General features: G+C 38.3%; 1 protein-coding gene across 1 annotated transcript; it reads left to right on the forward strand.

The window, feature by feature from the left end:
• The first annotated feature begins 692 nt into the window (after window positions 1-692).
• TSTD3 (thiosulfate sulfurtransferase like domain containing 3) lies at window positions 693-9,835 on the forward strand. Its single transcript, XM_007084935.3, has 4 exons — window positions 693-828; window positions 8,751-8,924; window positions 9,028-9,187; window positions 9,471-9,835. The coding sequence occupies exons 1-4, from the start codon at window positions 756-758 to the stop codon at window positions 9,541-9,543; spliced, it is 480 nt and encodes a 159-aa protein (XP_007084997.1). The 5' UTR covers window positions 693-755; the 3' UTR covers window positions 9,544-9,835.
• Window positions 9,836-15,112: the final 5,277 nt, after the last annotated feature.

The raw sequence follows: 15,112 nt of genomic DNA on the forward strand, positions 1-15,112 counted from the left end.
AACTAACACATATTACAAATTAGTTGGACCTACCTCTGGCAAAGCTATCGTCAAATACAGTCAAATATCAAAGTTGTAGAGGAAAGATGACAGCATGCGATTATCTTAATATTGACATCAGTTGAACCGGCTATTGGATTTAAGAGCAATTCCCAGGAAAGCATCCATGTAGTTTACTTTAAATTAATCTGCAAGAATCCGGATAGAAAGTAAATTGGAAATTTTTACTTTAAATCTTTAAATTTTATCTTTGGTGTATTTTCTACTTTTCACTTTTAAACGTTGTCTCTCCTTTAAAAAAATAATAATCAAGGGACGCCTGGGTGGCTCAGTCGGTTAAACCTCCGACTTGGGCTCAGGTCATGATCTCACGGCTTGAGTGAGCTCTGCGCTGACAGCTCAGAGCCTGGAACTTGCTTGGGATTCTGTGTCTCTCTCTCTCTCTCTGCCCCTCCCCTGCTCACAGTTGCTCTCTCTCTCTCAAAAATAAATAAATATTTTAAAAAGGTTTAAAGAATAAAAAAGTAAAAAGTAATCATCAAAACCAAAAAAAAAAAAAAAAAAAAAAAAAAAAAGCCCAGCTCTCAGTTTCTTGAGTTAGGGCCCGGTTCCCTCAGCGATCACTTCCCGTGGCTCTCCTCGGCTCGGCCAGCGCCTGGCGGAGGGGGGCGCTCAAGAGCCCGGAGGTCGCCGGGAGGACCGGTGGAGAAGCCGGAGGAGGAAGTGGTCCGGAGCCCAGTGGGCGCGAGCGGGAGATGGTGCTGCCGGGGCCGCTGCTCGGGAGTGCACGCCGTGCGATCTTCGGGTCGGCGCAGTCTGTGCTCTGGGGTGAGCTCTGTGGTCCATGGGGAAAGGGACAGCGCCTAACCTCGGGCCCCGGGGGAGGAATGGCATTGGTGGGGGTGCTCGCTTCTTGAAGGAAGCACCTCCTGATAGTTCTCGTTCCTTCAGATTCCGGGCTACTTGGGTCTGGGGCCGCTCTCGGGGGACGCAGGGAAGGAGGTCAGCGTTACTCCAGGAAGCTTGCGTGGGGAGGCATTTTGGAAGATACTGGCGTTTGAGCAATGAAGGTCAGTGCGCGGCTCAGAGGAGCGAGCGAGGCCCGCTTCTGCCCCAGACAAACTAACCACGAGCCCAGCTTTGCGAGTTGCACTTGTTACCCACTAGAAGCCGCGCCCATTGCTTGAATTAGAACGCGTTAGAGCCATTAAGGTACCACCAGGACAGAACGAGCCGGAGAAACGAAAGTGGTTATGGAGGTGTTTGGTGTATTCCTCAAAGCCGACTTCCTGTCCTTTAGCACAGACTTTTATTTGTGGACACAGCTACAGAGACTGTGGCATAACCCTGTGTCCCCAATTCTCCCTCCCAGTTATTCCACTTTAACTCTTGGTATGTCCTCGGTAGCTTAAAATGTGCTTTTCTATGCAAATGTTTTATTTATTGAGCACCTACTAAGGCAGGCCTCCTGCGGGGGATATCGCCTCTTCAGTTCACTTCATTTTGTGGAGAGACAGACACAAGTAAACACCATATACAACCCGGTGAGACTGCAACGGCAAAAGCAATGATTCTACCTGAGTTGGAGAAGGTGTTACAGAAAAGGTGCCTTTTCGTCTAAAATTCTAGTAATACACAATTATATTCTCATTATTTTCAAACAGACACAGCACCATGTAAGTTCTTCTTTGTACGCCCTCCCATATTCCATTCTCCTCTGCAAGTGAGGCTTGGTACACATCCTTCTAAACACTTTCCTGTAAGCCTACATAAATGTACACCTAAAAATACTACATTTGTAATACGCAGGTGTTGCTGTTTTTTAATTTATGTCCCAGAACTCCTCTTTCTGCATTCTCACTCCCCAGGAATAATTTAGTGTTTTCTTCCAGATGCTTTTCTGGACATTTATAAAACACAAGTATGTTATATGTATACAGATGTCAAAGGGGGAAGCTTTTTCATTTAACAGTATGGACATCTAAGTCACTGTTTCCTTGTAAGTGCTGCATGATAGGCTTCATAATTTAACCATTTCCTGAATGAACATTTAGGTTTCTTCCGATTTCAGGATGTTTCTAATCTTCCTTCCTTTTTTTTTTTTTAAATGTTTATTTATTTTGAGAGAGAGGAAGAGAGAGGCTCTGCGCTGACGGGGCTCTGTCCCACGAATTCTGAGATCATGACCTGAGCCAAAATCAAAAGTGGGATGCTTAACCAACTGAGCCACCCAGGTGTCCCGTGTTTCTAATCTTTCAACCAAGACTTTCCCAAGAGAATGCTGTCAATCCTTGTCTTCTTAATGATTTGAGGCTGCTAATATGAGTGCTTGTCACTTAATCAGTGACCCCCATTACACTGAAAATGACTTTTGTCTCCTACGTTTCCATGAGATCAAAAACTTGCTGGCTACCTTTATTCTCTGAAGCCATCCCCTCCAGTATTATTCTGCTAGTTTTATTGTTCTTCCTTTTTGCTTCTGTTTAGACTCAGGTTTGAAGCAGGATCCCAAATGGGACCTACTAAGTCATGTGTACTGCCACTGAGTACTGTGCTAACACACCTTTGTGGTGGCACAAAGTGAGTGAACTTTCACCTACGCAGTCTTGCCCTATCTAATTCCAGGGTGCTGACCTCTGGAAGATTCTAAGCAGCTTTCCTGGTAATAGCCAGGTTGCATAAACGCCTTTACTTGGTATCCTAGTCCTTGGGCTACAAAGAACAACAGAAAACACGGAGGTGCCCTAATTAATACGAATCAGCTGCCAGCAGCAGATGTCTTAAATAAGGAGGGAGTTTGAGGAAGGTGACAGCTGAGAGGACTTGGCTCGCTGGCCTATTTAAGGGGGAAGTACTGTGATAGAGGAGTAAAAGGTTGAAAAGACAAGTAACTTTAAGAAGCTGACAAACTGAGGGTTGATGGGGGGTGGGAGGGAGGGGAGGGTGGGTGATGGGTATTGAGGAGGGCACCTTTTGGGATGAGCACTGGGTATTGTATGGAAACCAATTTGACAATAAATTTCATATATTAAAAAAAATAAATAAAAATTAAAAAAAAGCTGAAAGTCAGTACATAGGGTGTTCCCCTTTCCTGTTAAAATCACTTCATGAAATAAAATGCATTGCCTTACCAGAAATTTCCATTGTACCATTTTACTCACTAGGATGGTTGTTCACTTGCTTTCAGCATTTTGCTGTGAGTGGTTCAAAAAACTGAAAATATTTATTAAAGTGATTACATTAGAAGTTATAAAATGTTCACACTAAATCCAAATACCCATTTGAAAAGGAAGCACACCAGATGTTCTTCCTAATGTTTTCTCTCTAAAGTAACAATCATCGTTTCTTTCTTGGTTGCATGTTGTCTATATTGTCCATTGCACAGTCCCTAGAAAAAATTGTCAATATTCAACAGATATTGACATTGGTTTTCTAAGGTGTCAAGATCCAGAAGAGTATAGGTGAACTAGGGAATTTATTTTATGGCTGTGGCAAGAATGAATTGCTATTATTATGATTGTTATCATTACTAAGCAAAAGCTCTTATGTTTCCTTCTTTTTTTAAAGTTTATTTATTTATTAGAGAGAACAAATGGGGGAGGGGCAGAGAGAGGGAGAGACAGAGTCCCAAGCAGGCTCTTTGCTTGAACCCATGAACCATGATGGGAGATCATGGCCTGAGCCAAGATTGAGTCAGATGCTTAACCAACTGAGCCACCTAGGTTCCCCTTTTATGTTTCAAATAGTTATATTTTTCACATCAAAACTTTATTTGGAATTATAAAAAGACTGCCAAACTTAATTAGAAAGTAAGGGGTAATCGTAGACTTTTTTTTTTTTTTTTTTGGCAGGGGTGGGGGATACAGAGAGAGAGAGAGAGAGAGAGAGAAGTAGGGAGAGAATCCCAAGTACTGTCCACACAGAGCCTGATTTAGGGCTCAATCCCACAAACTATGAGATCATGACCTGAGCTGAAATGAAGAGCCAGACACTTAACTGACTAAGCAGCCAGGCGCCCCAGTGGTAGACTGTTTCTTTTCTTTCTTTGTTTTTTTTTTTTTAAATGTTTGTTTAGTTTTAAGAGAGAGACAGAGCACAAGCAGGGAACAGGCAGAGAGAGAGAGAGAGGGAGACACAGAATCCAAAGCAGACTCCAGGCTCTGAGCTGTCAGCACAGAGCCCGATGCAGGGCTCAAACCCACATACTGAAAGATCACGATCTGAGCCAAAGTCAGATACTTAACCAACAGAGCCACCTAGGTGCCCCAGTGGTAGACTCTTTCTAAGTGAAATTTATTATTTTAAAGTATAACATATAGTACAAAACCATGCTACACTATAACATAGAAAAGAAGGTAAATTTATGAAAAAAATTATGAATTTATAAATTTAGAACCCAAATCATGGATATGATTTCTTTTTTAAATGTTTATTTATTTATTTATTAAAGTTTATTTATTTTGAGAGAGACAGAGAGCAGGGGGGTGGGCAGAGAAAGAGAGAGAGAAGAGAGAGTCCCCAAGCGGGCTCCACTCTGTTAGTGCAGAGCCCGATGCGGGGCTCAACTCACGAAACTGTGAGACCATGACCTGAGCTGACCGCTTAACTGAATGAGCCACCCAGATGCCCCTATGTATATTTTTTCTATATATAATTTCTTTATTTTATTAAAAAAAATTTTTTTAATGTTTATTTTTGAGAGACAGACAGAGTGTGAGTGGGAGAGAGGCAGAGAGAGAGGGAGACACAGAATCTGAAGCAGGCTCCAGGCTCTGAGCTGTCAGAGCAGACAGCCCAACATGGGGCTCAAACTCGCAAACTGAGAGATCATGACCTGAGCCGAAGTCGGACACTTAACCAGTTGAGCCACCCAGGCACTCCTATATATAATTTCTTTAGCCACATAATTAAATCACATTAAGCTAATTGAAATTAATTTAATGAATAATTCTAGAATTTAGAGATGTAAAGAAATAACTAAATTTCTTAACTTTTTATTTGAAAAAAAAGCTCATTCCTATAGGTTTCTCCTTACTAAAAAGACCTGACAATTGTATTAGAAAAACTAACTTCTAAACATGTATACAGTATGAATTAGATCATTCTGAATTTTACTAGATCCTCAATTGGTATAGTGTAATATGTGATTTTAAATATTTTTAGGGCATCATATTTCAAACTGAAATTTGGGTTGGCAGGTTGTTGTTTTTTTGTTTTTTGTTTTTTTTTTTTGAGCTGTAAGCATTTGAAAAACAGATGCAGAGAGAGGCTTTCTCTGAACTCCCCTTACCTGTCTTTAGACAGATCCTTCAAAAGGAACTCAATTGTCATAAGTCCTCTCCCCAGGAGTTTCATCAACCATGATGACTCATCACAGGAAAGGAGACTAGAACTCAACAGCACACCCAGACAAGCATTATCACAAACTGTCTTACCTTCAATCTGTTCTTCTAAGGGTCCATTCATCTTCCCTAAAAATCATTTACTTCCCCCTAAGAGGCCTACATTCCCTCTCCCTTTTCCCTATTAAGATGAGAATTCTTATTTTTTAATTTAAAAAATAATTTTTTAAATGTTTACCTTTTTTACCTGCACCCATTTCTCTCTCCACCGCCCCCCCCCCCCACCATTCCCTGCCTCAGGCGACCACCAATCTGTTCTCTGTATCTATGAGCTTGGGTTTTGAGCGTTTTTTGTTTCCACATATGAGATCACATGGTATTTGTTTATCTTTCACTGTCTGACTTAGTGTGTATCCTCAAGGTCCATCCATGTTGTCTCAAATGGCAAGAGTTCATTCTTTTTTATGGCTGAATAATATTCCTGTGTGTGTGTGTGTGTGTGTGTGTGTGTGTGCGCGTGCGCGCGCGCCACAGTTTCTTTATTCATTTATCCATCAGTGGACACTTAGGTTGTTTCTATAGTTTGGCTGTTGGAAATAATGCTGTAGTGAACATGGGGTGCAGATATCTTTACAAGGTAGCATCTTCATTTTCTTCAGATAAATACCCAGAAGTGGAATTGCTGGATCATATAGTAGCTCTATTTTTTATTTTTCTCAGGAAAGTCCATACTTTTTTCCATTTGACATTCCCACCAACAGTGCACAAGGGTTCCCTTTTCTCCACATCCTCTCCAACACTTATTTCTTGCCTTTTTGATAATAGCCATTCTAACAGGAGTGAGGTGATATCTCATTATGGTTTCAATTTGCATTTCCCTGATGATTACTGATGTTGAGCATCTTTTCATGTGTCTGTTGGCCATCTGTATGCCTTCTCTGGAAGGATGTTCAGGTTTTCTATTCATTGTGTTTTTGTATATCATATATCAAACTATAGTATAAATCATATGTATATAATGTGTTTCTATTAGTACTTCTAAGATATTACTTTTTAGGTTGAAATTTAAATTTACATATAAGAAATAAGGGAATAGCCTGCTTAAAATTTCTTCCTGATGTCTAACTAGTTGCTGTACGTATTTATTGAATAAAATTTCCCCATTGATCTGAAATATCACTGTTACCAAATACTGAATTCTTACAGATGGTATACTGTATGTCTGCTTCAAGACTTAGACCTTTAAACCTTTTCCTATGCCAGTTTATACTATTTAAACCAATTTTGGGGCACCTGGGTAGCTCAGTCGGTTAAGCATCTGACTTCGGCTCAGGTCATGATCTCACGGTTCGTTGGGCTCTGTGCTGACAGAAGAGCCTGGACCCTGCTTTGAATTTTGTGTCTACTTCTCTCTCTGCCCCTCCCCTGCTCACAATCATTCTCTCTCTCTCTCAAAAATAAATAATAAAATATGTAATTTATATATAGTATAGATATATTTAAACCAGTTTCACTTTATAATATATTCAATGTTTAAAACAACATTTGAAGCATTATTATTTACCTTTCTTATAAGTGGTCATTTTGTTGTGTAAAATGATTATTAAAATTTTGTTTTTTATTTATTGAAAAAATCTTTTGGGTTTTCTTTCATGTTTTTTAAAAAAAACAGTTTGGAACTATAGAAAAGTTGCAAAAGTAAAACGGAGTTCCCTTCATTCTTCTTCAACTTCCCCTAATGTAAGCATCTTACATGATACGATTATTGAAATCAGGAAAGGAATATGACATAATACTATTAACTAATCCACAGACCTTATTTCACCAGTTTTGGGGCACCTGGATGGCTCAGTCCAACTCTTGATTTTGGCTCAGGTAAAAAACTAACAGTTTGTGGGTTTGAGCCCCACATTGGGCTCCATGCTGATAGTGCAGAGCCTACTTGGATTCTCCCTCTCGCTCTCCCTCTGCCCCTCTCAACTCACGTTCTCTCTCACTCTCTCAAAATAAATAAACTTTAAATTTCACCAGTTTCCCACTGATGCCTTTTATAGTCCAGATCCAATCCAGGATTCTATATTGTATTACATTGTCATGACTCCTTAGTTGGCTTCAGTTGGCTGACAGTTCCCCCACTCTTTGTTTTCATAACTTTGATACTTTTTAAGAGTACTAGTTACTTTGTAGATTGGATTTGTCTGAGATGGTCTTCTGATTTGATTCAGGGTGTGCATTTTTGGCAAAAATACTAAGGGGGGGCGCCTGGGTGGCTCAGTCGCTTGAGCGTCCAACTTCAGCTCAGGTCAGGATCTCACGGTCTGTGAGTTCGAGCCCCGCGTCGGGCTCTGGGCTGACTGCTCAGAGCCTGGAGACTGTTTCAGATTCTGTGTCTCCCTCTCTCTCTGACCCTCCCCCGTTCATGCTTTGTCTCTCTCTGTCTCAAAAATAAATAAACGTTAAAAAAAAATTAAAAAAAAAATACTAAGGAAGTGATGTGCTCTTCTTCGAGCAACCTTAGAGACTGCATGCTGTCGATATTTATCACTAATGATCTTTGAATAATTGGTTAAAGTGGCATCTTTCAGGTGTCTCCTTTCGTAATTAGTATCTCCTGGAGGAGATAGTATCCTGTTTCTCATACTTTCACCCCCTAACTCTAGCATCTATCAATGGCTCTTGCTGAAATAATTACTGGGGTGTTGACCTAATGGTGACTTTCTCTGTCATTCATTCTACATTTATCAATTGAAATAATCCCTTCTCCCCAATTATTTATTCAATTATATACTTATATCACTATGGACCCATAGATTTATTTTATGAGTTATTACTCAGTACCATATTATGTTACCAATTATTTTTTGTTTTTATTTAAGTAATCTTTACACCCAACATGGGGCTTGAACAAGAGTCACATGCTTTTCTGAGCCAGCCAGACACCCTATCAATTATTTAACAGAAACAGTGCCTTTAAGTACTTACAAGCGTAATTTCAAATGTAACGTCCCCACATCTAACATATGGCTTATTTTCACTTGTAAGGGGAAATTAAATTTTTCTTCACATTGTATTTTTGGATTATGGTTGACTTACAAACTATTTGCACAATTCTGTTACCAAATGCTGAATGTGTATTTACAAGCTCTACCTAATTAAGGGCTTGGAGAGAGTAGAATATGGAGCTGGCACAAGGCCAGCCGTTAAGCATGGAGGGCAAGAGGGTATGGCTACATCCTGTGGCTCCATCAGGCTGTGTGCAAAATACACTGAATGCAAAATTCAGCGAAGGAGAAACATCAACCATCGTTAGCTGACTGGAACCAGGGGGAAAATTTCCTTTGAACTGCTTTCCAGGTTATTAATAGCAACGTTACTTTGAAGGTGCCTAAATTATTTTATTCTTTCCAGGTTTGAAGTCAATAAAAGGAAGCTGCCACAATTTTTGTACTGCTGTTTTCAAAGATGTCACTTACAAGGAACTTAAAAGTCTCTTGAATTCCAGACAAATTACGTTAATTGATGTTAGAGAGAGATGGGAAATTGTTGAGTATGGGAAAATTCCCGGGTCTGTCAATATACCATGTAAGTGACCTGTGTCTTAAATTGATTCATTACAAAAGTATATATAGATTCGGTAATTTACTGTATCTAAAATTTAATTGAAATTCTTACCATTTTCTTCCAGTGGATGAGGTAGGTGAAGCTCTACAGATGAACCCAAAAGACTTCAAAGAGAAGTACAATGAAGTAAAACCATCCAAATCTGACAGCCTAGTGTTTTCTTGTTTAGCCGGAGTGAGAAGCAAGAAGGCTATGGACACAGCAGTATCTCTGGGCTTTAACAGGTACATAGATGGAGTATAAAAATGTATTCAAGAGTGTGTATTGCGATGTTTCATATGTATGACGTTTTTACTGGTCTACTGAAAAAATTTTTATAATCACTGTGTTAGTAGTAGCAGGATAGTGACTAAGAGCCTCTGTATTTTCATCCTACTCAGAAGTCTTTTAAATAGTTTTAAAGTCTAGAGTAGTCCTTGTATCTCTAAATCTCTAAAGTCCTATCGACTTTGTGTTTATAAAGCAGGAGAAAATGTTTACAGCATTAACTTTGCTATGTGTTTTCAGTGTTCAACATTATGCTGGAGGATGGAAGGAATGGGCGACTTATGAATTTTCAGAAAAGAAAAAAGGAAATTGAATTCTGGAATACAAGCTGGCTCTTTCCTTTTGTACATGCAGCACAGGATAGTAGAATGAACAAAATAATAATCTAGTCCTGGCATCACTGGTTAATGGGAAGGGGATTTTGCGTAAGTCAATTCTGTGTTGAATCTTTTTCTTAACTGTAAACTGTAAATTGAGAATGCCTTGCCTATTTCCTTGAGGATTGAAATAATGTATGTAACTTGCCATAGAAATATAAGGGTTGGATTCTAAAAAAAAAATAAAAATAAAAATAAAATTAATGTTTATTTATGAGAGAGGGAGAGAGACAGAGCATGAGCAGGGGGTGGGGTTGCAGAGAGAGAGAGGGAGACACAGAATCTGAAGCAGGCTCCAGGCTCTGAGCTGTCAGCACAGAGCCTGACGTGGGGCTCAAACCCACAAGCTGTGAGATCATGACCTGAGCTGAAGTCAGACACTTAACTGAGCCACCCAGGCGCCCCTGGTATCCTAGAAATTAATTTGTAAATAGTTTAGTGAACTAGTTTAGTTTAGTATAGTACAATAGTACTCTCAAAGCCCAAGTTACTTGTAGTACCTAATCATAATGTAGGACCATTTGTGTTAGCATGGCTTCTATTCATTAAAGAGTCTATGAGCTAGACAAGTTTTTTTTTTTATGATAACATATTTTAGTTTGTAAATTTTCCCATTTTAGAAAATTCATAAAATTGTCTTAATATGATATACAAAATTTCTGATAGATAAACCTTTCACTCATGATGAATAGTTACTGAATATTGAATAATATAAAGCAGCTAGTAAGCATTTCTTGAACACCTTTTCTTGGTTGAGATCCTATGCTAAATATTCCAAATGCTAAAAAGATAATAAAACAGATGCGATTCTTCTCTGAAGATGTTTGATTTCTAGCAGAGGTCTATAAAAGTAAAAACAAACAAACAAACAAACAAACAAAAAAGCAGGCTTTGTCTTAAAACACCAAGAATCTGAGCTCTAGAAAAGTAGGTGAAATATGAATAATGAAAATACATCAACACCCCCCAAAGACTTACGGCAATGTTGTAACCAGTATCGTAGCAATATAACTTGCAACTTAAATTAATTAATATGACCTATAAAAATAGAAATCATAGCGACTGCTTCTGTAGAGGGAAGATTAACTGGAAAAAGCAAGGAGGGAAATTTCTAGGGTGATGGAAATGATTTATATCTTGATTGAAGTGTTGGTACATAGAGTAATACATTTATCAAAACTCATTGAACACTTGAAAACATACGTTTTCTGTAATTATATCTCAATTAAAAATAATGAAAATATGAAAAAAATTAAATGTAAATAACTGTCACTAGAATGAATATATGCCTTTGGAATGTCAAGTCCTATGTTTGTTAGTGCACTAGTGGTAAAACAATTTTGTGCTTTCTTCCATCTGTGCCTCTTCAGACCCAAATATGTTCAGTCTCATTTATGTAGTCATTGAGGTCATGTAAGGCCTAGGAAGCAACTATAAGGACTTGGTTTGTCCGCAGTGATATTATTAAGCCGTTGGAAAATCTGGGGTAGGAATGATGTGACCACCTCGAACTTCTATTTCTCATAATGTCAGTCTAGTTTCTAGCAGGAACTAGAAGAGGTGGAAAATAAACACACACACAGGCACGTTCCAATATTGGTTCATCCTCTATAGCTTTCCTTTTCCCTGGAGTATAGCTCTTCAAAGCCTCACTGCTTCAGTAATTCCTTCATGCCTTTAAATAAATCTTACTTATTGATCTATATAAACAAATATTACTAGGACAAACATATGAAGGTGGGAAGATTTGAAGAGAGAGAGAATCTCTCGGAGAGAAGGGAAACTGTGGTTGAAGTACTGGGCCCATCCAGGAATAAGAACCTGGGTAAAGACCCTGGGTAAATACACCAGATGTTTAGTTGGAACCCCTGGGAAACTATACCTTAGGAGTAAAGGTGAACCAGAAATTGTCCAACCCTCATAAAAATGTAAGACCAGCTTCAAATCCACTAAATCACTGAATGAATTAAGGTGATCTTAGGAGCCTACCAGAAGTAAATCCCCTCTTAGAGAAAGATATCATTAGCTAGCTAGAGCAAAGGGTTGGCAGCAATGAATTTTTTAGGTTTGTGGGCCATAAGGTCTTTGTTGCAACTATTCAACTCTGCTACTGTAGCACAAAGCAACCACAGACAACACATAAAGGAGTGAGTGTGGCTGTATCCTAACAAAACTATGGCCACTTAGGTTCGAATTTTCTATTTCACGTGTTGCCAAATATTCTTCTTTTCATTATTTTCAACCATTTAAAAATATGGCAAACATTCTTAGCTCAACGGCCAGACAAAACTAGACGGCAGGTGAGATTTGGCCCATGAAACATAGTTTATAGACCCCTGAGCCAGAGCCATAAATATTCTCTACATTTCTTTATATTCAATGTTCGGAATTCTATAACATTTATTAGAAATGGCAGTAAATAGGACCTCACAACTGAAAAATAAGAAAAAAAAACTAAAAAATCTACATATAATTGACATGTTGGCATTTTCAGACAGACTTTAAATTGTTTTCAATGTTATTTTTGAGAGAGAGAGAGAGAGAGAGCGAGCAAAGGAGAGGCAGACACAGAATCTGAAGTAGACTCCAGGCTCTGAGCTGTCAGCCCAGGGCCCCACGTGGGGCTTGAACCCATGAACTGTGAAATCATGACCTGAGCTGAAGTCAGATGCTTAACCAACTGAGCCACCTGGGCACCCCCTGCCCCCAAACTTTAAAATACCTATGCTTTGTATTTTCAATAACTTAGATGACAAAAATTATTAATGGAAGTAATTAGTGGAAACTACAAAAAAGTATCAAATAGAAATTCTAGAATTTAAGAATAACTGAAATTAAAAACCCAGTAGATGGGCTTAACAGATTAGACACAGCTGGTGAGGATTAATAAAAATGAAAAAAAAACATTAAAACAAAGGCAAAGAAAAAGAAGTGTATTCCTCATATCTTGGATACCTAAACAAAGATAAAGGACTCAGGGAAGAATGTCTCCCTATGAGTGACTTAGGGAGCACATGAATTATAAATGATTCTGGTGACAAATTAATAAAATGTACAAAGTAAACTGAGCAAATTACAACGAAGGCATTACTAACCTTTCAGAAAGCCAAAAATATTCTAAAAGAAATGTAACCATAGTACACTACAGAACACATTATACATATATACTTGATATACACTGAGTATGAATTTAACAAAAATTACACAATTAAATTGGGAAGACAATGGGAGTAGAAGTCTTAATGTAGAACCAGGTTGGTGGGGAAGAGGAAGCAAGAGAATAGAGGGAGGTGTGTGAGAAAGTGAAATCTTCATTTTCCATAGGAAAGTTAGGAAGTTAATAGAGGATTTTACTATTGGGAAAAAAATCAAAATAAAAAGCTGGAGGGTAAACATAGGAAGCAGTAAGGTAATTAAGACCATGGAGGGGGCGGGGGGCGTCGGGCAGCTACCCAGGTTTTAAGAATTAGAACCTGGGGCACCTGGGTGGCTCAGTAGGTTAAGCACCAGACTTTGGCTTAAGTCATGATCTCATGGTTCACAGGTTCGAGCCCCACATTGGGCTCTCTGCTGTCAGCACAGAGCCCACTTTGGATCCTCTGCCCCCCACCCCTCTGCCCCTTCCCCAATTGTGTATGCTCTCTCTCTCTCTAAAAAAAAAAAAAGAGAGAACCTAATCTGGGGTGCTTGGGTAGCTCAGTTGGTTAAGCATCCAACTCTTGCTTTCAGCTCGTGAATTTGAGCCCTGCATCAGGCTCTGCACTAACAGTGTGGGGGCTACTTGGGATTCTCTCTCTCTCTCTCTCTCTCTCTCAAAATAAATAAACATTTTTAAAATTAAAAATAAAATAATTAGAACCTAATTCAAGCTCTTGTCACTCTTGACCTGTGACATTTCTCATCTCTACAATAATTGTTCTGAGAATTAAATGACTTCATCATGTAGAAACCCAAGAACATTCTTGTCACCTAAGTGCTCAATAAAAGCTATAAGCTTGTTACTTGTAAATGTGGAAGTTAACACAACAGCAAAGAAATAACTAAAAGTTGCTCTGGGGGGCAGGAATGCTCAAGCAGTAGGGAGAATGGGTCAGGAGTCTAACATTTCCCTTGTCTTACAGTGCACAGTCCAACAGAATTAAAGCCATTATGTGATTTTGAATTGTCTTACATTTTAAAAAGAGGTGAATTTAATTTTAATCGTGTTTTATTTGGTCCTGTCATTTAAAATGTTAGATATTTTACATTCCTTTGTATTATGTATTGAATCTAACATGTATTTTTACATTTACAGCACATCTCAGTTCTGACTAGCCACATATTCAGTGTTCAACAGCCACATGTAGCTAGTGGCTGTCACACTGGACAGTGCAGCCTACAGCTCTTTTTTTTAACAACTTATCATCAGTAGGTGATAAGTCACAGAAAGCAACAACCAGCCACGATATGCTCTCTGTGGAAGACACCTTTAACAGTAGTCTACCCTCTCGAAAAAAAAATTTTTTTGAACTTGATCAAGCCTTTACATTCAACTACCAATTTACAGAAAATACAGAAAAAGGAGCATGTTAAATGGCACTTCAAAGATACATTTAGTAAGATCCATATGGTGGGAAACTCTCAGTAGATAACCAAACCAAAAAGGAGAATTTAAAAAATAAGACAAGAGGAATCCATGAATTTTAAAAGACTTAAAGGATTTATCAATCAGTTGCAATGTCTGGTGCTGATCCTGACCAGAATTATTTATTTTTCATGGTATTTATAACTGAAAATATGAACAATGACTATTTGGTAGTACAATATTATTTTAACTAATTCTCTAGGTATAAAATTTTTTTCTAAGAGCCATTATCTTTAGGAATACACATTGAAATAATTATAGAGGAAATATGGTATCTTGCATTTGCTTCAAAATAATATGCATGTTGTGGGAAGTTGACGCAAATTTAGGTGAAACGAAATTGGCCATGAACTGGTCATTATTGAAACTGGGTAATAAATACATGGAGGTTCATTACAGAATTTTATTTACTCTTGTATATGTTGCTTTAAATTTTCTATAATAAGAGGGTGAAAACAAAACAAGTCATATGTACTAACTTTCAAAATAAAAAATTTTAAAAGAATATAGGTAGGCTTAAAAAAAAATTAAGGTTAAGTCAGTGGTTGTGATATATAATCACTATGCTCTTCCAACTCAAACCCAACCTTAATTCCTTCAGACCTGAGGAGAGCATTTTTCCTTATTTCTTATTCTGCCCGTAAGCCCGTAAGACCTACATTTATCATTGGTACTGACTTTACAGTACCACTTTACCACTTTACCCCAACTTATCTGATCCTCTCCACAAGGAAGCAAAACTCTACAGTCTAAGAGCCATTTGAATTACCCACTTGACAAACTACAGAAGACTTTAAAACTTGTCTAAAGGAAGAAGGACACTCGGAAAACATAGGCAGATTCAAAATGATAAATTCAAGACATTAGTCATATAACTGGAG

The sequence above is a fragment of the Panthera tigris genome, chromosome B2 (assembly GCF_018350195.1).
Source record: "Panthera tigris isolate Pti1 chromosome B2, P.tigris_Pti1_mat1.1, whole genome shotgun sequence".
Classification (NCBI taxonomy): Eukaryota; Metazoa; Chordata; class Mammalia; order Carnivora; family Felidae; genus Panthera; species Panthera tigris.

Coding starts and splice junctions, on each gene's coding strand:
- TSTD3 (XM_007084935.3), top strand. CDS start 756: ATGGTGCTGCCGGGGCCGCTGCTCGGGAGTGCACGCCGTGCGATCTTC. Junction 829..8,750: donor GGCGCAGTCTGTGCTCTGGG/GTGAGCTCTGTG, acceptor TATTCTTTCCAG/GTTTGAAGTCAATAAAAGGA. Junction 8,925..9,027: donor CGGGTCTGTCAATATACCAT/GTAAGTGACCTG, acceptor ATTTTCTTCCAG/TGGATGAGGTAGGTGAAGCT.